General features: G+C 36.0%; 1 protein-coding gene across 4 annotated transcripts in view; it reads right to left on the bottom strand.

Annotated features, from left to right (window-relative positions):
- LOC149564278 (phosphatidylinositol/phosphatidylcholine transfer protein SFH2-like) overlaps positions 1–24,689 on the bottom strand; it is a 38,644-nt gene extending 13,955 nt beyond the window's left edge. Inside the window, exons 1-6 of one of the 4 annotated variants that reach the window (XM_089827327.1) lie at positions 24,163–24,689; positions 23,755–23,992; positions 23,074–23,102; positions 6,746–6,829; positions 6,565–6,618; positions 5,843–5,920 (exon numbers count right to left, since the gene is read on the bottom strand). In XM_089827327.1, coding sequence (XP_089683453.1) covers positions 5,843–5,920; positions 6,565–6,618; positions 6,746–6,829; positions 23,074–23,102; positions 23,755–23,809 — 300 coding nt within the window. In that variant the 5' untranslated portion in view covers positions 23,810–23,992; positions 24,163–24,689. Of the gene's footprint in view, positions 1–5,842; positions 5,921–6,564; positions 6,619–6,745; positions 6,830–23,073; positions 23,169–23,754; positions 23,993–24,162 lie in introns of all 4 variants that reach the window. The other 3 variants (XM_089827329.1, XM_089827328.1, XM_089827330.1) reach the window with 3 other exon arrangements.
- Positions 24,690–25,499: the final 810 nt, after the last annotated feature.

Raw genomic sequence — 25,499 nt, 5'->3', positions numbered from 1 at the left:
TAGTACTGAAGTTATCTCATGAAATGCTGAATTGCCAGGTCAGATTTACCCAGAATGACATACCATACTCCAAGATTGAAATGAACATGGTCTCTAATATATTTCCATCCATTGCCATCAGAGACAGAAATAACACTTGTATATGCCCAAACGGCATGCTTCCTCTAGCCACATATATTGTACTGATTTTCAGCAAGCACAAGATGGGATCCAAATTTCCTCAGCATGCTGGGTTTTGCACGCAGATTACAATAGGCTGCCTGCTCTAACAATACACCTGTACACAAACTTGGTTCCTCACTTGATGTTCATAAATAAATATTTACAGCATCCTTGAACTGTTATGCATTTCTGCCCACCAAAGATCACATTTTGTATCACATCTTTGTCCTTGGATTTGGCAGCAGAATCAGAAACTTCATCTCTAGATACTGTATTTGCTTGGTTAGTTTCTTTACAAGGTGGCATAGTTGTGGGTCTCAGACTAAAGTCTTCAAACAACACTTGTTTTGAATCACATGAGTGGAAATACTGTGAAACCTTTACGGCCTTTAGCACTGAGTATATTTTTTGGGAATGGTAAATGTTGTTCACTTCCTATTATGTAATGTTCTTGAACAGAAATAAATGTATTTACAAGGTGGCATAGTTGTGGGTCTCAGACTAAAGTCTTCAAACAACACTTGTTTTGAATCACATGAGTGGAAATACTGTGAAACCTTTACGGCCTTTAGCACTGAGTATATTTTTTGGGAATGGTAAATGTTGTTCACTTCCTATTATGTAATGTTCTTGAACAGAAATAAATGTATTTAATTATTTTTGTGTAACGGGCCGATTGTTTAATTTAACTCGGACCCAAATTTAATTTTTGTCATAGTAGAGTGTGTCGCCGTTGGCTAATTTTGTACACCCTTGGAAAGCTTTTTCCGATGGGTATTTAAGCACGGCTCGTAGTAGTTGATAGGTATGCTTTTGGATTTCAATTATTTGTACTGCGGATTCCTATTGGAATTCAGCAATTATTTGCCATTTCGGAAGTGAAAGACCTTCCCTATTTGGCCTGCCTGGTTTTGGTGGGATTCAACCCTCACCCTATTCCGTTCATGTCCACCTCGATCTATATTCGGCAATTCGAAGACTTAATTATACAAATATCTTTGTTGGTGATTGCTCTTGGTTTGGTATCGTCTAATTGTATATGTATTTATTGCAATTAAAGTGGCATTGTTTGGTTTATGATCATTTACAAGAGTCCCTTGTGCAGTTCGGGATACTCATTCTAGCTGTACGGCTTGGTATTTTTCCATACAACTCGTTACCATTCATTCCCTACAGCATTCAACATTTTCGTACGCCATATCTTTGTATATACATCCGTACGGCATTTCCTATGCCCATACGGCCTTGAACAACCACTGTACGGTTATTCTAAGCACCGTACGGCCTTTCCAAAGCAATCCTCAACACCGTACGATCAAGCTCGTTTTACAGCTCCCTTCATGCTTGTTACTGTACGGCCCACCTCTTATGTTTGTTGAGTCACACCGTACGATCTTCCTTGCTCCCGTACGAACACACTCCAAACTTTGTACGGACTTTCTGTAGGAAAATTTTCCATCCAGTTCGAGAATTAACTTGCCTTGGAACATTACATATTAAGTTCATGTTCACTTCAATACATAATGGCACAAAGACTTCATTAGTAACCTCTACTTCTTCCATAAGTGCAACATCTCCAAAATTTTCCTGAGTATCCAATTCTGAGCCATCCGTTTCACCTTCAAGCATTGAAATGACAAAAGCTATCTCCCCTGCATCTGTAACATGATCTGACATATAGTGTATCATCACAGAACTTATCCTCAGTGAAAGTTGACAAAAAGTGGAGCTCAAGTTTTCAAGCACCCCACTGATTTTGCACAGATGATAATCTCTACATATAGTGCTCTGGAAATCATTGTCATCCATGACCACACCATAACATAATTTCCAATATGAAAAATCTAGATCCGCCAGATTTATCCATTTCCTCATTTAGAGTAGACTTCCATTTATGTTAAGTAGAAGTAGTAGATGAGCAGACAGCATTATTGCATGGTGAATTTATGGTGAAACTAGTGTCCAAAACCTTTTGATATTTGTTGATTGCAAGTATCAGTGCAAGGTTAGTCTAGGCCATATTGCATGCATCTAACTTCAATTGGAGATGTTCATTTAAATTGCACCATCGAGTAAAGAACCTCAACTGGTTCTCACTTGAATTCCAATGGCTTGACATTTTGTCAAACACTTATCATGCAAGTTATGATACCACTGTAAAGAGCCCCATTGGCTCTAACTGGCAAAGCTAAACAATATGATAATGTGTTTTGTAGTTTTACATTTTTTGCTTTTTTGTATTTTTGAATGTGTGTGTGTGTGTCTGTCTGTGTGTCTGTGTGTCTGTGTCTATGTTTGTGTCTGTGTGTCTATGTGTCTGTGTGTCTGTGTGTGTGTGTGTGTGTGTGTGAAAATGAAATACCGCTGCTATATATAACAATCACAAATGCTTGAAATTAACGCTACAAATTTATATTGCTATCCAATTGCTAGGTCACTCAAAGAAATTATAGTATATGACATAAAGTATGAGGAACATGTGTTTGCGTTGTTTTATCCTTGTAGCAGCAGACTCAATAATTACTAAGAGCAGAGGGAGACTCGCCTTGTATGCAAACACTTTCAACTTGTATAACCACAACATGGCCTCTAGTTGTTATGTGGGGCCTAATCAGACTCAGAGGTTAATTTTTCCCCACTTCATTCAGCGTGCTTTTCCCACTTTTTTTTTTACAAGGGTTTGGGGATTGCACCCCCATGCTAGGGGTCAAAGGGCAATGCCACTTGCGAGTTCTTGGGGCAACGCCCCATGTGGGGTCAAGGGACAATGCCCCTTGCAAGGTCCTGGGGTCAGCATCTCCAAGGGGAAGCATCCTTGAAGCCAAAAATGAATTCACTATTGTAAACCGTGTTAGGAGTTAAAAAAGAAAATCTATTAGACTACATATTCTAGCCCTAATTTTGTAAGGAGTAAAAAGATTGTATAAAATGGCTTACGGTTAGGGATTTTATAATTTATGATGATTTAGTAGCTTCTTGCGGCAGTATTGAGTCACAAGGGATTGCAAATTGTAATCAGGTTGAAATCACTGGATAATAAGAATATCGGACTCATTGTTTGGTGGAAGTAGCCCTGGGATTGGGTGAACTGTGTTAAATCTCTGTGTCTTGTGTTCTCTTCTGTGTGATTATTTTCTAATATTGGGTATATTTGCATGTAATTGTTATTTCTATCCCTCTATTCCTAACATCTCCCACATCACAGCTATAAAGAATCTCATGTGGTCAATCAGAAATGGCCTGTGCCAGTAGGTAAGTCTCATGCCCACGATGTGAGTAATAGGTAGCAGAATAGATGCCAGTCTTAGCATTTGATCTTGATAGCAGGAATCGCCTTCAGGTGGCATCAATGTGAAGCAGCCCAATAGAGCAATTCAATCTCCAAAAATGCAGAGTTGAATAGCAGAATACCAGAAAGGAATAATGTTGACCTGACAATTTGAAGCAAGAAAATTGACACCAGTTTGCAAGGATAATGGTGTCCACATTGCAGAATTAACAATCACCAAAGTTGTAGAGACCAAGGGCATTCAATCAGAGATGTCAATTACCAAATTTTCCAGCACAAAATTGCCTTCCCAGCAACAGTGATGACGGTATGGCAGACCCCAAATTCAGATTGCAAATACTTAGTTTAGTCAACTATACCTCAGCAATGGATTAAATGCACACACTCAGATGGTAACCCTACATGAAAATATCAAAGCAATAGACAAAATGAGATATCTATTCTTCTCAATGGAGTCATATTTATAACTCAATTGTGCAAACCAGCTTCTCCATCACACTTATCACTTAAGAGGCTTCATTCACAATTTCAAATTATAACACTAAATAAGATAAAATCTTTTAATAATTAATGCCGCATTAATAACTTTATTGTATAAACTCCATAAATATGCTTAGAAACTGCAAATGACGACCAACAGCAAGTGCCTCCACTACACTTCTAAAAATGGCAACCATCCCAAATTAGACATACAAAAAATAGCAAGTCTACCACAAAGACCCTCAAAACTCATTGTCAGCTCACGAGGGTCGCAATAATGGACTGACCAATCCTAGCTACAGGAACTTGCTAAAACAGGAACATTACACATCATTAAGTATTTGAATGAGCATTAACAATGTGAAAATCATCACTGCATCATTAGAAGCAAGCACCCTCCTCAACATAGTTGAAGCAATGAAACAAGGACAGGTTAACGTTTCACCTCATCATCAATGATCTCTTGAAAGAGTTAGACTAGATTCTCTAAACCATTTATGCTATTTGCAATTTGTTTGATTAGAAGTTGTTGAAGAACCATCGTTGTTAAATCATGAATGGACAATGTAAGTCTCTTCATGATACCCAGCATATCACATCATTACAACTGAGTTAAATCCACAATTAGAAGGAAACTTGGGGTTGTCTCATTTGATCACACAATCCATATACTGTTTAGCATATGAGCTTCCTTATTCAAGAGAAGATTTGAGACTTAGTGAGTCATCCCAGAATACCAAGTGTTTCATTCCTGCATGTTGAAGTGGTCACAAAACTCACATAAACAGCACCTCACTCTGCTTTTTAAGAGGAAAATATAATGTCTGGAAGATTTTTAATCACTTTTGAAATATCAAATTCTTATCTGCTCCATCACAAGGTTTTTGGTGTGAATAAAGTAGTTACCAGAAAAAAAATATATGTTGTACTCTAAGAAAGTATTCAATATCATAAAAATTCAAGTGACAAAGTAGTCCACGACAAGGACAGAAATGAACAAAAATAATAACTGCCTTTCCAGTGTTTCACAGATGACGATGTAGATACAAAAATATTTACAAGACAGGCACAGTTGACAAATATATGCATGGTAATTTCAGTCCTAACCCCATCCTAAACCATACCCCCAAACCACATAATAGAAATCCACAATAAGCATTATTATTCACTGCAAGCAACTTTTTCATAAGAAATTGGTAAAGGCATTTTAATGCTTGGAAAGGCTACAATTACAAAGATGTTTAAGAATGTGGATGAACCAAACGATCCAAATATTTAGAATACCAGCTAGATCAATTCTCACCATAATTTATCAACAAGAAGTCCATCCAGTCCACTCAGGCTATTGCAGCTCCAAACAATGATCCCTTCTTAAGTAATCCTTATAGCATGTATTCTCTTAACATAAATGTTTTCTAGACTTAAATTGTTTAATAAACCTTGATGATCCATTTATCAGTATATTTCTCATAGTAGGCAACGAAAGCAAAGACCTCCAAGAGAGAAGAAAGGTTACAACTCCAATATATGCGAAAGTTGGAGGACAAAGCTACATAGACCAATGCATTAGTCATTTTCTGTTACTTGTCCATATATACTTGCATTGAAATAACTGCTACACAAATGTGGAACTCTTTTTACTACCTTCATAACAAAATGAAATTTGTTACCATAATACTGCGTTTGATACTCTAATATTTAAGCATGGACTCAAGTATCATATCAAACAAGTACAGAAGAGGTGATAGCTATTCTTTAAATCTCCAAAATTCAAAGTTCACTACCTTCTTTGCTCATCCCTAAAACTGGAATATATAGCAAAAATGGAAAATCGAGTAAGAAAACTATGCATGAAAAGAAAAACTTTGAATTTCCACTTCTCCAAACAATACAACACTGTTTTACTCTTACCTTTTTGCAATATCCTGTCATTCCAATGAGTTGAGATTCTCGGACATCATTATACACTTCCCTTGGTTGAATAGGTTTCTGCAAGTTGTACATAAGCAGGGAAACTATCTGTCAGCTTGAGTTTGAAGATCAGTGACTCAAAACTCAACAGGGATAATATGATATATTGCGCCTCACTTAAATCTTTGGAACTTTATCTATTATTCAGATGCATAACACTGCCTCTGTCTGAAGCTGTCAGTTGCATAATTTTATGTATGCTGTCATTAACTTCCACTAGTAAGCTAACAAATTCAGCTTTATCCTTGAACTACAACACGATTCAATTATTTCAGATTCTAAAATTCTCTCCTGACAGGTAACTTAACTAATACTTGCGTACGCTGTGTACCACATATCAAGTAAGAGGACATCGGGAGCTAATGTCAGTGAAAAATATTGATCAATGGAATTTTTTTAAGCTAGATACAGTACATATTTGAATCATCAACATTAACAAAAAATTGATCATTAGCGAAGACGTCACTGCTAAATGTACTAATTTAGAGATCTGCTTGTGGCAACATTTGTGCAAAGGAAGCAATATTGAAGATTAGATTAAATGGTACTGCTAAGCATCACTGATCACAGTTCAGATCTGTTTAAGTTCAATTGCCAACACATTATTACTTATAGAAGCTTCAACAGTTATGGCGTCAAGTAAAAGAGAACTAGCTTTATACCGCTAAGATGTTATCGATGTCATTTTGAACCCTCCAATTAAGGCAATCTAGTAACTGCAGAAAAAATAAAATGCATCAACATCTGTATTGTGTGGTAAAAAATCTCTCAAAGGCCTTTAGCATCCATCTAGTGACTTGAACAGAAAATCAAAAATGGTATGACTTTAAAGATTGTTTTCACCATTTTGTTTGCTTTAGCAACATTTCCTTCTCGAGCCTTAAGAAATCTTTCTAATGTTTGCGTTACATATCCTTGATGCATAGTCTGCATTCATTTCAAACAAGCTCAAAGTCAGTCAATCAAAAAATTACTCAAGCTTAAATCCACTAGTAGATGCAAGGCTAGATAACATTTTCTCAACACAAAATCCAACACACAATAGGAAAATACATAAAAATACGAAGCTGTGAAATAAAAAATTGTCTTAGGTTAGTCTTTTACTAAGAAAGTATAGATTAAGAAATTTTTTCACTCTGACATAATTTCTTTTATCTTTGACCAAAAGCAATAAAATAGTAAGAAACAACACAGCACTAAATCCTGAATGTTGAAGCTGACACAATGGGCTAGCTAGAACATCAAATTCGGTGGAAATCTTATAAATTGAAATTGAAAGATGTGTCATTTTTCTCTAGTATCCATAAAAGGTAATAGGACCAAAAGAGAAGTCCTTCGCATACAAGTTTTGGAAAGAAATGAAAGAAAGAAAAGGAGAAAAGTGCATGGAATTAATAACCGAGTCCAGATGCCATGTTCAAATCCTGCACCTGAGATTTTTTAGCACCAAAGTTCCAGCAAGTGCTGGCTCCAAAGATGGGGCCAGAATTAAAAAGTTCTTTCACTGCTCAGTTGTAACAAACAGACGTGAAAATGAGATAAGTGAAATCAGAAATGGTAATGGTGATACTCTGGTATCAACAAAAGAAATTTCAGAGGCGGCACTAAACTTCTTTAGGACTAACTTGAAAGGCAAGGTGGGGGTGAAGGAGAAATAAAAGCAGAGATATTGAAGAATATCCATGCCTTAATAAATAATGCTATCAATGAAAAGCTTTTGTGCCCGAATGCAGAATCCAAACTCAAGGCAGCTACTTTCCAACTTTCCCCAAACAAGGCTCTGGGACCAGACTGATTTCGGGGATGTTTCTTCCAACATTTTTGGCCTCATCCTGAAGAAAGCAAAGGTAGAGGTTATGAGTGATTTTCATCCAATATCCATATGTTGAAAGTGGCAGCTCATTGTTGTTGCAGAGTTGTGATGTCTCAGTATGGTTTCCATTGATGGCAACATATTGCTTTGGTGGTTGGTTTGTAATCAGCATTTCTGAAATGTTTATTTTGAGGATCTGATGATCTGGAGGCTGGTGCTCTGGAAGGTTGGTGCTCCAGAAAATATATTCCAGTGATGTTTGTGTCTGACAGTGGTCAAGAACTCTCTATTGTTCTAAATATGATATTGGCCGTTTCATTTTGTATCATTCATTGCTTTGTTTTTTTAATTCTATTTTGGGTAATGTTGATGTGGTCCAAAGGGATGGTTGCTAATAGTGTTATTTTTTCTTGGGCTCCGGTAATTCTGGTGTTTGGTTAACGTGTTGATTGCTATAGGCAGTGTGTGTGGTGTGGTTCACTTTTTCATTCCACACCACCACTGCAATGTTCGGTCTGGACCTATTTCAAATTATGTTTGGATGGCTGATTTGGTGATTTCATATTTAAAGATCAATATAAATAAGAGGAAGTTGGGTTATGAGAGTGTGTGTATGTGTCTGTGTTATTGTTGTTAGTCAGTGAAGGCAGTGAGCCAAGGGTTTCTTCCAGCAGTTGTACTTTTTTAGTAGATTTCCTTTTTCAACCTTCTGTTTCAGGGCAGTGAGCCCACCCACAGTGAGCACTCTAGCAGTGAGCCTTAACTGGTGTTTTTATTCATGAGAATTAGCTTCTCTGAGGTTTTTCCCATCTTGGGTTTTCCATGTAAAAAAAATCTAGTGCTCATTGTGTATGGTTCATGTGTGTGCTTATCCATGTTTATATCTGATTTAGTTAGCTGGTTTAACAATTAGACAGTTGGAGCCGGATCTATGAAATTGATAAAAGTTTTGATTTACAACTGAATATCACATGCAAAGAAACAAAAGTGAAGATAGGCACAAAGAATGTCAGGATGCTCTGAAATCAATATCAAAAACCCCGGAGCATGTGCGAAGAATCCCTCCGAAAACTAGATCACTGGAGATAAGAATAAAGGTATCATTACAAGAAGCAAGCCTGCAGAAAAACAAGTTCTGTTGTGTTTGCTTTCTGAGATTGAGCCTAAGACAGTTGATGAAGCTTGTTGTGACCATAATTGGATCAGGACAATGAAAAAAAGATTGAACCAGATATAGAAAAATCAGACTTGAACTAGTGCCCTAACTGGACGACAGAGATGTTATTAGAACAAAGTGGCGTTCTGAAATAAAATGGATGAGGATGGACAAGTTGTGAGAAACTAGGCAAGATTGGTTTGCAGAAGGTATACTCAAGTTGAGGGCAATAATTTCGAAGAAACAATTGCTCCTATTCCCCAAATGGAAGCTATTAGGAGATTCTTAGGATTTGCAATGTTTAAAGATTTCAAAGACTATCAGATGGATTTGAAGTCAGCATTTCTTAACGGAGACCTAGAAGTTTACATTGAACAACTAGAACGAGTTAAGTTGACAAATGAGCCAGATATCATCTATTGACTAAAGAAAGCTCGGTATGGGTTGAAACAAGCTCCTAGAGATTGGTATGGAAGACTGGATAAGTATTTAATAGATCAAAACTTTCAAAAAGGATCTACTAACAGCAATCTTTATTTCAAATTTGAATCATTAAAGTTCTTATTGGTTGTGGTTTATGTATATGACCTAATATTTGGAGAAAATAATGATGTGCAATAAATTTGTTGGTGAGATGCAAGATGAATTTCAAATATACATGATCGGTGAGTTAAATTTCTTTCTTGGATTGCAAGTGAATCAGAGCACTAAAGCATTTGTTTCTCAGTCAAAATATATCAAAGAGTTGTTGAAAATTTTGGATTTGAAAATTCCAAATCCATGTGTACTCTAATGACAACCGGATGTTAGTTGACCAAAGAAGACAAGCCACCAAGGCAGATGCAAGCAAGTACAGATCAATAATCAAAGGACTACTATATCTTACTGCTACTAGACCAGATATCATGCATGTCGTCTATTGGGCAGTTAGATTTCAACAAGAACCAAGAGAATCACATATTGCAATAAAGAGAATCTTCAAATATTTGAAAGGAACAAAGGAATTTGAATTGGTGCATCCCAAAGGATCAGATATTACCTTGACAACTTATACTGATGCGAACTGGGCGGAAAATGTTGATGACAGAAGTACCACTGGTGGAGCATTTTTAATTAGCTCTTGCTTAGTTGCTTAGTTAGATAAGAAGCAAGATTTTGTGTCATTGTCCACTACAGAAGCTGAAAACATGCAAGCACCTTCATGCTGCACACAAGTAACCTGGATGAAACGAACCTTAAAGGATATTGGTGTGTTATTTGATGAACCGATCTTAATTATGTGTGATAATACCAGTGCAATAAACATCTCTAAGAATCTGGTAAAGCGCTCTAGAACAAAGCATATTTCTATCCGTTACCACTTTTTAAAGGAAAAGGTGTTGGGCAATGTAGTGGAAGTCAAAAATGTACGTACAAAAGAGCAGGTTGAAGAGATCTTTACAAAAGATTTGTGCAAAGATGCTTTTGAATATCTACCGTAGAAGTTGAGGGTTTTATCCCCTTCCACTTTGAACAAGTATAATAGGACACAACAATAGTCCAGGAAACTTGCTGCACAATCTTGGTCTCGACTAATGTATGAGGCTTCCTCTCAGGAGGGTGGGCATAAAGTATGTTGTTGCCTGCCTTTGACCTTGATGTCAAAGAAAGTGGAGGAGAGAATGTGACCATGAGAACTATGGAGCGAGATAGTGTTTGTCGTTGATAGATGTTGACATCAATGCCAAAGGGGGAGATTGTTGAAAAGGCAAGCTTGTTGCTGTTGCAGAGTTGTTAATGTGCCAGTTGTTGTTGCAGAGTTGTTGATGTGTCAGCATGGTTGTCATTATTGGCAACGTGTTGCTTTAGTGGTTGGTTTGTGCTAAGTATGTGGCTTTGAGGATCTAACGGTTCGGAGGGAGGCTGGTGGTCTAGAAAAATATGTTCCAATGATATATTCAGCGATGTTTGTGTTTGAAAGTGGTTTGGTTTGGACTTCTCTGTTGTTCCGGACATGATTTGTCAGTTTTGCTTTCGTAGCACTCTTTGCTTTATCTTTTGATATTATGTTTTGGGTTGTGTTGATGCAGTCTAGACGCTTAGGTGCTAACAACATTATTTCTTTTGGGTAGTTGATCAAGGTAGTGTGATCCATTTTTCATTCCTCCCAGTCATGCGAATGTTTAGTCTGGACCTATTTCAAATTATTTTTTATGGCAGAAATGGTCATTTCATATTTTAAAGATAAATATATATAAGGGGATGATTATGATGGAATAGCATGGAGGTAAGTTGATTGAAAAAAAAAATCCATCAGATATTGTGCAAGAATATGCGGAAGTGTAAAGTTGGGTTGTGAGCAGAGCATGTGTGCTATTGTTGTTAGTCACCAGAGGCAGTGAGCCAAGGGTTTCTTCCAGCAATTGTAGTTTAGTGGCGGAATTCCTTTTTATTCTTCTTCAAGGCAGTGAGCTCTTTTGGGCAATGAGGCTACCTTTAGTGAGCAATCCGACAGCGAGCCACCCTTTGTAAAAATCACCTTGATCGTTGTCAACTTAACCACTTTTTCTATTCATCAGATTTAGCTTCTCTGTGATTTTTTCCATCTTGGTTTCCCACATAAAAATCCGGTGTTCATTGTGTACAGTTCAAATGTGTTGATGTTTGATAGCTTCGGTCGGATAAAACCTATTATATATGTGCTCTTTATATTTGAGATATAAAGTTATTGTTATATGAGAAAATATATATATATGATTAAATTTGTTATTATATTAGTTATCTGATTAATAAATAGACATGTCCTGTGAGGGGACATGTCTATTCATGGCCTATTCTCTATATATAAATCTAAGAGGATGTTGCATTTGGAACACACATACCTAACAAGGCAGTGCTTAATACATTTGCACCAGATCCGAGAAATTCAACATGGTACCAAAGTCAAACTGCAAATGTAAGAATGGATACAAAAGACGAAGGTATTATAACTGCAGCGATCATGTTGCAACATTGATCAAATTCCAGCCGCCTATATGCTTCTGAAGCTATCGCATTCCAGAAAGCAACGCCATTGATAGGAGAAATTTGTTGAAACAATATATGATTTGGCATTTACTTAGTCCAATATACTTAGATCATTCCTAACCTTCAAAATTCTGCAAAGCAATTCACGTGCAATATATTTTCCTTCATATCAATTTCCTTTAAATTTTGCCAAGTAACTTATGTACCAAGTCTGCTATTATTGTTTGATAATTCTATTTGGGCTTGGTCATCAATAGGGATAGAGATGAACATACATTGTGTCATTCACCTGAGATTTGCATTTGGAAACAAATTAAGGCATTGAGTATTTTGCTCTTTCAAATATGTCAAGATCCTCCTCCTTGCAATGAACCATTGACACTTGGTTGTTGCTTAAAGTTCCTTAATAGAATCACGGCATAGATGATAAGGCTTTGACATGGGCTGCAACTGTCCCTCTATTTTGGTTAATAGCTCCATTAACTTTTATTTCCAAATTAGATTACTCCTTGTTTGGTGTATCTTCATCACATATAGACTGTCGAGGAAGCGGAAATTCACAATCTTATTTTTCCAAACTATTCCGAATTGCAGAGGTACCTATGGAAGGCAACACAGATGTTGGTCATTCTTGCAGATGTCAAATATGTGGAGAAAATGTCTAATTTATAGGGAGGAATTCATTGCCCACAGAAGCAAGGACGGAGTGGAAGATTAAACTATTAATGAGTGGAGTGATGCTCTATTTTAGGCTGGATCGCATTCACAATGGACTACACATGGCATCCAAGTAGTGTGAATTTCGGCAGTCACCACAACGTTCAATAAGAACAGAAGCTGCAAACAATGCACACGAATCATAGGAGGTATGTGGAAGGTATCGTGGCGATAACAAAACAATAAACACTGGTCACTGAGGGAGTCATGAAACACACAGACATGTCATACATGAAACAAGGAAAGAAAATGTAATGGTATCCATAGAATAGTTGTGAAAGAAGTCTTTACAGAAAAAACCATCTGACCCTACATATGAATAAGAAGTGGGTGAGTCTATTGTTATATGGTATTGGTGGCATAACACACTACCATATAAAGAAGGGTAAAGGTGAGTTTAAGTTATGTCTTATTGATAATGAATTTTTAATATCATATGGATATTATAATCGGCAGTACATTTGGTAAAATATGAATGCACATGTGTAGAACATTGTGAATTTCTGAAAAATAGATAATTTATATAAATAATGTTTATTTAAGAAATCGTTGATATTTTATGAGATCAATATAATATCTTGTAAGGAGGGTGAAAGAAATTCAGTGTTCTATGTACAATTATCACATCAATGATGACGAGGACAATCAAGGATGTATTGTACAGATAAGTTTTTACTATCCTTAGGCATTTTATCTATCTAGTCAACTATAGTCTCTCTCTTATTTCTATACGAGTTATCTGCCTTTATCTTTTCTTTCTGAGGATGGTCTTGCAGGAAAACGATGACTAGTATCAGATTCAGAGGGGGTTTCACACTGGATCAGAGGCAACATTGGATGAGGAGCTCTGAAGATTGATATTCAAAGGGAGTTTGAAAGTCTGTGTAACTATATAATTTTAATGGGCCTACCCCCTGTGTACATCATGAGGAAGTGACGACTTCCAAATGATGTCACTTGTATTTACAGAAGTTACTGTAAGGTGACAATCTTACAATAAGTTGTATGAGATCAAACAAATTAAGTACATGGTGAATGTCTTGCATCTCAACATTCTAGAAGGCCATTACTCAAAAGAGTATTTGATGAATATCATTGATATTCTGGGAGGCCAATACTCTTGATATCAAATGTGATATCAAACCTTATTTTGAGTACTTGGTGAATATCATGTGTTGATATTCCAGAAGGCCGTACTTGGTGAATATCATGTGTTGATATTCCAAAAGGCCAATACTCATGATATTGAATGTGATATGAAATGGTGGAAATCTTATAAGATATCCTTAAAATTGTTATTTGTAATATTACACTGAAGTAATATTTATTCTTATGTGGTTATCCTTCTAATAAGAGGGAAGGGAGTGTTTATGTTTGATAGCTTCAATGGATTAACCTATTATATATGCATTCTTTATATTTGAGATATAGGGTTATTGTTATATAAGAAAAATAAATATAATATATACTTATATGATTAAATTTGTTATTATATTAATTATCTGATTAATGAATAGACATGTCCTATGAAGGGACATGTCTATTCATGGCCTATTGTCTATATATAAATCTAAGAGCATGTTGCATTTGGAACACACATACCTAATAAGGCAATGCTAAATACATTTGCAGCAGATCCAAGAAATTCAACAAAATGTGTTTATTTATGTTTATGTCTAATCTGGTTAAGTGGTTAAAGAATTTATCAGCTCGATCCAGATCTATGAAATCGAAAAAAGTATTAATTTACAATCAATTCACCCCGAGGTGTTTGGGACATTCAACACCTTATGTAATACACAGCCTACATGATCATTCCAAAGATCATGGCAAATAGGTTTAAGCATGTTTCGACACTTATCATTTTAGAAGAGAAAAGCGGCTTTGTCGTAGGATGGTCAATAGTTGTAGGCATTGTTTTGGCGCTTGAATCAATTCACACGATAAGGAAAGGAAAGGTAGAGGATGATTCTGAGGCGTGATATAAGCAAAGCATATGAGCAGGTGGACCAGGTATTTCTTTTGGAATTTATAAAGCGATTTGGGTTAAGAGCTGCACTTCAAGTCCATACTTCTCAATTTTCATTAATCGGTGCCCACAAGACTTTTTTCAGTCACTTGATGTATCCACCAAGCAAACTCTTCTTCGCCCTTTCTGTTCAACATTATAGTGGAAGATTTGGGAACAAAAACGATTGTGGAGTACTTTTTGCAATGTTGGACTAAAGCCCCTCACCAACTGCAGTTTGCAAATGATACAATGCCCTTTGGAGTGGCTAATAGAAGGGAAGCCCAAAGAATAAAGACTACATTGGACTAATATTGGAGTGTTTCTCAGCAAGGTATGAACTTGAAAAAAATCAGATATCTTCTTTTCCAACACTATGCTACCAATTTATTGGGATTCAAAAGATTTAAGCAAATAAGAGTAACCTATGGGATGATATTCTCTACGATTGCAAAACAAAGTTGAATTCTTGGAACGAAAAATGTCTGTCATCAGCTAGGAGAATTTTGATGCTCAAAAACAGTGGTGTCCACAATACTCCCATCCATGCAATGTTGTGCATGAAGCACCCATAAAATATAAGTGATAAACTAAATACCTCAATTCCCAAGACACCACACAGATACTATCAATCATGAATTCCATCACAGCATTGACCACATGGAACTTGATTTGCACTTACTAAGACATTATTTCTAACCACAATACCTCGGATAATGGAAATAAAGAAAAGGTTGATTTTTTTATGGATCCTTGAAACAGTTCTCCAACTTTGTCTATTGATCAGAGATTTGGTGATGTCAAAGATTAGACATTGGGGACACAAGTGGCTAATTACGTGGAAGACAGCAGGGCGGGGGGGGGGGAATGATGGAGGTCTTTTAAGGATGTTTAGACCTTCTTGGGACATAATTGAGGTTTTCACAAAATTTCTTGGTCATTCGGAAGATTATCTGGTCTACAAGGATTGACCCAGTACTGTAATATCCACTATCTGAAATGGTATTTTTCAAGTAAATATAAAATATTTAATGCCTTATATAAATTGTCTCATGAAGTATTTTAATATCTAAATCTTTAATAATAATTAATAATTATTACGTATCAGTTGTTAATATTTATTCTGCCTATGGTACCATATCCAGTAATCTGATAGCTTGGTTCATGTCTAATACTCATTACTATGCTGGCCGACTTCTATCATACACGGCAATCATAAGACAGCAGACATAACAATATCATTCTCACAATAGTCAATGATCTTGAAAGAAGTAATCTACAACAATTGTGTGGTAATGATAATACACCCAATGCTAAATATTCATTAGTGTAATAAACTTAGACCTTTTGCAAGTCACCAAGTGTGAGACAAAAATAAATAATAAGTCTCCAACCATTATGCTAATCAATAGTGAGTTGTCTGTGACAATGTGACAAGGAAGAGTTGATAAAAATTGGTGAGAAAATATATATCTATATCATTTATACTGATGTTTACTAATCATTATCGCAGGACACACAACAATGGTAACAAACAAATAATTATTATTTACTACAGCAATTAGTATTCAACTAATGCAATTATTAATGTTATGTCTCATCAAATATGAAGGGGTGCACCTTTCTCCATCTTCAGAAGACGTAGGAGGCCATTCAGATACATTTGGAAAGGCATCACAGAGATTACATGATATATTTGGTGTTCATCCTAAGGAAGAGGATAGAAAGGAAATAAATTATATTTATTGCTGGCAAGCATCATGTGACAGCAAATCAGCATGCTGTAACTTATCTATGAATCAACAATGCTCTACAATTACTGGATATCGTATCTGAATTCTATTAGGAATAAATAGCCAGTATACGTGTAGGCATACACACACACACATGCTATTAAGGAAAGGACCGTCATATGTTTATATCAATATATAAAGCAATATAGATATAATAAATATATAATAATAATAATCAGACATGGGTGTATATATTACATGTCCATTCATTAATAATAAGCGATCATATATATATATAAGTGATACAGAATCTTATATAGTCTATTAAATATATAATATGTTAATAATCAGATGGAACAGAACAGTATCGGTTCTACGGGATAAATATATACTCCTTTAATAGTCAGGCACCATTTACAAGCACCAGCTAATGTATTTATAAATATATAAATCCATATCAGGTATGTATAGAAACCTGAAACTCCTATTAAGCATAGTTAATATATGTAACATCAGATATGCATGGTCAAACTTATGATTAATTTTAGTATTTGAGATAAGATAAGATAAGATAATGATATTAATGTCCAACAAAAGACCAAAAAAAGGTCTATGGGACTGAAAGATTACAATAGTGAGGCAAATACCAGCAGGAACACACAAAGGTGTCTGAAAATAAATGACTAAAACTAAAGCAACAACAAAAAAGAAAGAGAGAGACAGAGAAAATGCTAAGAGAGACTAGGAGTCATTCTTAGGCGAGAAGAAATCAGTCACAGAATGATACACATGCCGATATGTAGAGGCACTGTAACCAAAGCGAGATCTGACACAACTGGATAGCCCAGTAGACCTAATAGAGCTAGCAGGCCTTTTCACACCACGCAAAGGAGATAATGGTGTAAAAAAGGCAGTAATGAGCTGAGTAGACAAGTGGCGGTGCAGAAGCAATGACTGGATCGTGCTATCACGAAGCGTAGTAGTCTCATGAAGATAAAGTGCAAGACATTTCTGATCATAATAGCTGAAAAAGTCATAGAGAGAGAGAAGCATTCCCGGAACAAATAGAAGAATCTCCCTCTGATCTTGTAGTATATAGAGCATCGAAAAAGGAAATGAGCCTCAGTCTCCACTTCCCCTAGAGTACAAAGCATATAGATCTGTTCCCCACTATCAATATGATGGTCAATTTGGGCCCAAAGACGATGAGATCCAACTCTGAAAGAGCCTAAGGAGATCAGCAAGGCATGAAACCACCGCCCAGAGAGGTAGCTAGGACGAACAATAATCCCATCAAAAATCTCCAAAAAGTACTCCGCATAAAAAGACATCTGCGGGTGTAACCCGCTACAATGTAATGTCTATAGATGTCAAGTCAAACATGCTCATTCAACTCCTACCAAGAGGAGAGAAGATGAGCGAGGGCATCTAATGAGAACTGAAAAGGGGGGAGAACAAAGATCAAAGATGTATACATGGAGAGGCTAGTGTAAATTCCAGCTAATAGGTTATTCCCAAAATAGGGTGGGGAACGGTGACCCCGAGTGGCATCATCCCAAGAAAGGCTTAAGGGCGTAATCAGTCAACTTTGAGGGAAAGCTTATTTAGGATTGGTGTCTAAGCAATCTAATTGCATCCAAAGCATCCATATTAAAATAAACAATAATAAGGTTAGCATGGATCTTTTAATTGATTCATAAATATATACATATAGTTCCTTTACTTACATCAACTAAATCAACATGTCTTGAGAAATTCAAATCAACGTATATTACCAAGGGACACATTACAAAGAGAGATGAAGCCACTTCATTTTCTCATCAATCTCAAACAAATCGCTTGCATTTAAAGGCAGCAAATTGGATAAAAAGGCAGATATACCTCTTCCAAAGGCAGTGACTTCCTTCATAGGCAGGGAAATCGTGTTTAACATAGATTTCTTAAATAAAATTCTGATTTGGCCTTAGTAGATAAATTGATAATAGTTTTTCAAAGCAGTTATTGCAAAGTATAATCCTGCTTTCCAATCCAACTTCAAAATTCAAAACTAACAGTGGATGTTGATTGTCGATTCGAGGATGTTGAGAGCTAAAGCTGAAAATGTAAAGCATAGATTCAAAGAAAGAATGATACGAGAATATGATGCTAGATACAAGTTTCACCTCAAAATATGACTAGACCAAAGATGCCAATCTAGGACTTGTCAAAATATTGAAAGTAAGAGGTAGGATGTTTAGAGGAAAAACTTCAAGGATGCCGAGAAGAATGGTTAAGAACGAAATTGTTCAAGCAACTGTCATGCCTCCTACAATGCAATGCATTGAACTTATACTTGAGTGTGTCATGCATTACACCCCACAAACAAAGGTGATCCTCTATGGGAAAGATATGCAAGTTTTGACTCTCATTAGTAAGCATGCAATTCAAAAAACTTTCAAAATACTATATCACAAGTTGGGTGTCGACATGACTAAGGAGCAAGCCCTAAAGTATTGTAATGATCAAGTGGATGCTTATGCTATGAAGATGAATGAAGAATGGCTAGTTGAACCAAGAAGCCATCACTCCAGGATATTAATGTTGTGCAAAATAACCACGTCAAATCTTAAGGAGGATTATGTACATATCATCATGCTAAGCAAGGTCAAGGGCAAGCCACAAGGGGCTATTTTGAGCCTTGGATGGTTTAGTTCATAGAAAAGATAACCATCACAAAACTTATGCTTGGACCGAGATAATCAATGACTACCTTGATCTCCAATTGAGAATGATAAAGAATACAAAGGCATTTCATATGACTTCATATGTGGTCTATATGTCGCCCATTGTGTTCAAGTAGCCAGGATTGATTAGCTTGGGGTAATGTGGTACTAGAGCATGAGAATTCCTTGTACATCAATGCTACCCACAATTGCATCTTGATAGCAACAAGCACTTCAAGATTTTTAATGTTGCATTTGCCATGCGAGTTGTAAGAACACTATAAGAGGCTCCCCATAAAAGCTTATCTGAGGAGGCTAACGCTAATCAAGAAGCATGGATCGTGATATATTCAATATCCTAAGTTCACATACATTCGAGTGTTGGGGAGAACTTTTTGCCCTCGAAAGCTCCCAAGATATCCTATTAACAAGTTGGTGATCATGGGAGTGACAAGGCAACTAATGGCCTATAATAAGATCCAAAAGCACAAACACAAGCCAAGGTCTAGATTTCAACTCAATCTTGGATGCGAAAAATTGCCTATCCCTTGTAGTAGGTAAGGTTGCAGAGAAAGAGTTTGAATTTTTGGCTTGGAATATAATAAAGCAAGAGGAAACTTTGATTCAATAAAGAAAATCAAGAGTGCATGTGAAACAGATGCCTTTACATCCCACAAATTGAAGATTATTGGGTTGATGCAGACGATTATTTGGAGATCCGGAAGAGGATGTTCTCAAGACTAATAGTGGGTATGATAAGAAAATACAAATGGAAGCAAATTCAAGTCCTTGATCAATTAGAACAAGATGATAATCATTACGTAAGATTTCAAAACAACTACAAATCATGAGTTGAAATCCATCAACTAGCAACATCACCTAGATGCAATGAGTGCTAAGTGTTCTATTCATTCTCATGAGAGATGGGTTCGTGTGAATCACTACTCGTGAAACATGGGTCAATGAGTTTGACTCAAAAAACTACATAATTAAATCCTGATAGCAATATTATAATTTGACTTGTGGAAAAACACCTCCTACTTATCAATATTTATTCTACATGTAAGCCTTATAATATTGTTCTTTTTAAAATATTTATTTGCACATATGTTTGATCATGCATCTCACCTATAGTAGATACCATTCTATAATATTGATTAAAACTTGTTTGGTCTTTGAAACTTTTATGAGGCATTTGACAAAATGCTTAGCTTCAAAATGAAGCGAGAAAATCCAACAAGGATCTTAATTTGTGGTCATATGAACAACATATGTAGCCTATTGTGACACTAATGGAAAACGGTGAACACCCACTTCATATGTCAAGCTTTCCTTTAAATCCCAAACAGTATACACCAAAGATTGGAAGAGTACCTTTTGTTGATGGTGAAAAGATCATGAAAGGGTTAATGAAGGCCCTTCAAAAGATGTATTGAAGTCAAGAGTCAATTTTCCTTTGTAGAAAATGGTTTAGCTTTACTAATCTTTACAATCTGAAATTTAACAAACCAAAAGCAATTGGAGATGGCTACATTAGCTCATTGGATGTTGTGTGTTGCATGGCAAAGATACACAAAGTTTAGGATACTTGCAATTTGCCTCCTTTTACAAGATGTTGATTCCTTTAATGCAAAGGGGAATCAATCTACATCTACCTTCATCTAGTCTATCAAGAACAGTAGACTTAACTCTTGACAAGCAATGAAGTTGTTGTTGTACAAGGTATCTTGTGACTTCAATATTGAAAAACTTTTGACTTTTGTTGGCTCCTTCAACCCAAAGACATCATACACAAGAGGGGATGATGGGCATTCCACTGAATGAGATAGCCCCTACTATTGATATTGAATCATTAGTACCTTGCAAATCTCTATCAACAAAATCTAACTTTATCCAACTTTATAGTAAGATGTTAATCCCAAAGACATGACATTATTTGATGAGGAGACACTCCACGAGTATCATCAAACTCCAACTTAATGGTAGGGTTTTGATCCCAAAGACACCACGCACATTAATGAGGAGACAGAAGAGGGATAGATGAGCATTCCATTGGATGGAGTAACACCTATTATTAGCATTGAATCATTAGTTCCTTGCAACTTCAATTTCAGCAAACTCCAACTTTATGGTTATACATTGCTCCCAAAGACATCACAACCATTGATGAGGAGGCAAAGGAGGGTATTGATGGGTGTTTGACTGGATGAGTCAGTCCATATTATTGGTAGTCCATCAAATTCAAAGCATAATTTGGATTTAAGTGGGAATAACATATAGGCATACTAGTAGGTCTTAGATCCTTAGATCTTAGGCAATCTCAAGTTCGTCTAATGGAGGTAAAATATTAGATTCTAAATCTTATATACTAGGTTATCTTAAATCTACCTAATGGTGGATAACTTGTACCCTTAGAGAGATCACAAGCTCAAATATTGCAATAGGTAAGGTGTGTAGACCTTGTTTGTAGCATAATGAGGTGCCTACCGCATGGAGTACAAAGTAGTCCCATACACTATCAAGTTGTGGCCTCTTGCATGGAGTGCACAGTAGTCCGTAACATTGTTTGCAAACTCTCTGAGTTACAATGAGGTGCCTACCGCATGGAGTAAAAAGTAGTCCCATATAGTATCAAGTTGTGGCCTCTTGCATGGAGTGCACAGTAGTCCCTAACATTGTTTGCAAACTCTCTAAGTTACCAAATACTCTCTAGCTTTTTTGTTGGGTGAGTACTCATAAGTTTAACTCTTGTGTTTTTCCAGACACATAAAACTGTGGGTAAAAATGTCAATGCACGTTAAAGTGTGTTTTTCACATGTTTTTGCTATAAGATCATGCATTTATATTTCAAGATATCAATATTTAATGTAATACATTTTCTAATTGAATTTTACAATTAAAAATATATATTTCTTTAACTGATTTTGATTTTTAGTTCTTTTAAAGTTGTCAAATTTTCTCTAAGTTTTTGCTGAGTTGAAAATTTGAGCTTGTCAAATACTCTCCAAGTCCAAGTTTGCAAACTATGGTCAACTATACTATAAGTCACTTGTAGGCGCAACAACAAATCTCAATATCATGGACTATAAAGGACCCATTTCCAAGTTCCTATATTTTGTCATTTTGTACATAGAGCCTTTTGGCCTTATTATTTTGTTGTATCATGATTATACATGTTGGTAATGAAAACTCAAATTTGGAAAGAATAGACAATGAAAGTTTGGTATTTTGTACATTGATTGTCACCTAATGTGAGTGCTCCATTCAACTCACATGTTTCATGATATATTTCTATGATGTATATGATGAATGCTTTATATACCATAATTGAAATTCTTATTTTTATTTTATTGACATCTCTTGTAGTCCCCTTATAAAATGAGGACTTCATAGCCCCCCACCATACAGGAAATGCATCCCCTCATTTTCTACAATTCCTATCCAATAAACCTGGCCTAACATAATTCATAATTCCTTTACATTCTTACATTTTTAAAATGTTTTTTCAGGTCTAAGCCCTTAAAATATCTGTATTATTTCCTATGCTTGCAGATTTTATTATTTGTTTGATCAACACTATACTTTGATTCTACTCTCCTAAAGGCCACAGCCCACTTACAATTTAAGCAACTACTTGAACAACTGGAAACATGAAATCCAATTAATTTACTACATTTTCTAATTGAATCCTACAAAAAAATTTAAAGAATTAAGAGATTTTAATTTCAAGTTCTTTTTAAATTCACAGAGATCAACCATATACTTTGATTCTACCCTCCTAAAGGCCGGCTTGCTTACAATTCAAGCAACTACTTGAAATACTGGAAACTAGAAATCCAATCAAGAATCGCCCTGTAAATCTTCTATATAAATATATGTCCTCTACAAACTACATCTCGAATAGATCAGCACCAAAAGCAATCCTTGCCACATGTCAACCAACAGAAAGGCTTTGCATGATTTAAATTTTACATCTACATCTTTCTAGTAGGAGTTTAATTGTGAATTATTCAAATTGTTTGCAGTAATTAATTACCTGAAAGGTTTTCTTCAAAGGCTCGTCAACTGTTGCCACATCCATGCAGAGTCAAGGTCCAACCGGTAATATGTGGCCAAGCAGAACAATAACACCTTCAGAACATTATAAGCCAAGGCGCACTAAATAATTGAAATCAACCAACACTTAGATCCAAATAATGCAGGTACGGTGAAAATGTACAGTAAAATAAATTTCAACTATGGAGCTCAAATGATTGTAATTAATAATGAACCAATACTTCTCCATCGAAAAAAGAAATGATGCTGCGGATATCCCCATCAATTAAAATTAACATCGGACTCCGTAAAAAGAAAATCGAAGGAGCGAAAATGCAGAGTAACATTGAATTCAGCAATGACGCTCAAAATAGTTGAATTAGAGCACAGTATTCCATTAATATAACGAGAATACCTCGAAAATGCACGACACTTAGATTACTACAATGGCGCTTAATATATCTAAAATTATAAACGGATTCTACCAAAATAGGGTAGATGCTGAGGAAATGGAAGAGAACATAAATTTCAGCAATGACGCTGGCAACAAACAAATTTAATAAACAGAATTCATCATCATAACAGAAATGCTACAGAAAAAGACGGTTATCGACGTTCAATCCGGATTTAGTACAAAAAAAAAAGGTAAATCCGAGAATGCATCTTAACAGAAACGCCCTACCTTTCTCGACAAATGCATTCATCTGCTTGATGGCTTCTGAGATTTCGCCAGCCATCGCGAACCAGTCAAACTGAACCAAAACGCCTTATTTCTCCCGTCAATTGACACACTCTCAGCGCTACAGTAAACGGCAGCAGATCTCTCTACGCCCACCGCAGCGCTGAGATCCGGGAAAAGCCAAAGCAATTTGAAACAACTCTTTAAAGTCCGTCGGCGAGAGCAGACAAACAAACGCCACCTATTGAACAACAAAATTGAGGAATCTTATTCGCTGCCTTTCCATTACGGCACATGATGTTATCATTGTGACGAATTATTTTCACACCTATAAAAAGGCGACGAAAAGTAAAGAAGAACAAACGAAAATAACCTGAATCTGAGGTAAGAACAGGCAGAAAATAAAAGTACCTGTGACCTACTAGCACCACCGACCTTTCACTTCGAACTGGTGGGCCGTGAAATTTGAGCAAAGCAGGGATCGAACCAGCGACGTGCTACCGACAGACGTACTCTTACAAAATAACTTCTTTATCGCCTATTCGAAATATAAAACCTTTTCCCGCTCTGTGCGGGGTGGCCAGCAAGATCTATGCGCTCCGCTAACTTTAGCGGCGCTTATTTTTAAGTGGGAACGACACTAAATTTGGAGGCAAATGATGAATCCGCGCCAGATCCAGCCGACCTAAGGGCCAAAAAAAAAGAAAGAAACACGAGAAAAATGAGGTTCCGAGATCGATTTCTGCAAACTCTCGTGCATTTGGGGTTTTACATTGAGTCACGTCCAGCATTCCCGGCGGTCGGGAAAGTCCCAGCAAGCCGCCGGCAGGTCCCGAAATATCAGGTACTGGACAGCATGGGCCGAGGCTCTTGCCAGTCGAAATCAGATGGATAGTGTGAAAAACGCGTGAGTTATTTTTGGCCGTCCAGTAAAGTATGATCAGCGCGGTCGTTGAGCACAACTAGGGCTGCACGAGTGCAGTCCACGTGGGACGGTTTGCTTATTTTTAATATTTTTTATTGAAAAGTGATCGTATTAAAAGGCATCTTTTCTAGTATAAAAACGATTCTCGTGGTTTATTTCTTAAAATACTTTTTTTTTATTGGGAAATAAAGTTTCCAGGCCTACCACTTGACCGTCAATAGCCTGTTTCTGATGTGACAGACTACATAAAGCAGATTAGACTTTTAACGCGTCGTGGATTTGACTTGACCATAAAAATATTAATTATAGTCAAATAGGTATGTAATATTTCACCACTGGAAAATTTGACGGCGTGGATTGCGCTAAATAAGCTTTTGACTCCGACTGATCTTTTTGAATTCAGAGTAAAAATTTAAAAGGATATAAGTTATTCATAAGAAATTTAATATATTTTTCATTTATTAAAATTATGTGTTATTTTGTGCGATCTTAGAAGGATTGGGAATGTTGTATTGGAAATTATTAAAGGTAAATATAAAAATATTTTTGGGACAATCTGGTTGGTTAATTTATATAGTCTTTATTTAAATAAATTTATTGTGGTTGTTTTATTACCTTTGTTTTTGTTGCTTGTTCATTTTAAGCAATTGGGAATTTGTATTTTTATTTTTTTAATAAATATGTAAATAAATGGAAGATAATAGTGTAATTTTTTAATATTTTTTTAATACAATTCTAATATGATTTTAATCATTTTATTTTTCCAAAGCTAAAATTTGAATCTTTAAATTGTAGCACTTCCAATGTGATGAGAGTTTGTTCT

This window comes from Cupressus sempervirens, chromosome 4, assembly GCF_028749045.1.
Source record: "Cupressus sempervirens isolate cs-2001-9-10 chromosome 4, ASM2874904v1, whole genome shotgun sequence".
Classification (NCBI taxonomy): Eukaryota; Viridiplantae; Streptophyta; class Pinopsida; order Cupressales; family Cupressaceae; genus Cupressus; species Cupressus sempervirens.
Note: the sequence above shows the minus strand (reverse complement) of the source record. Positions and strands in the feature narration are given on the sequence as shown.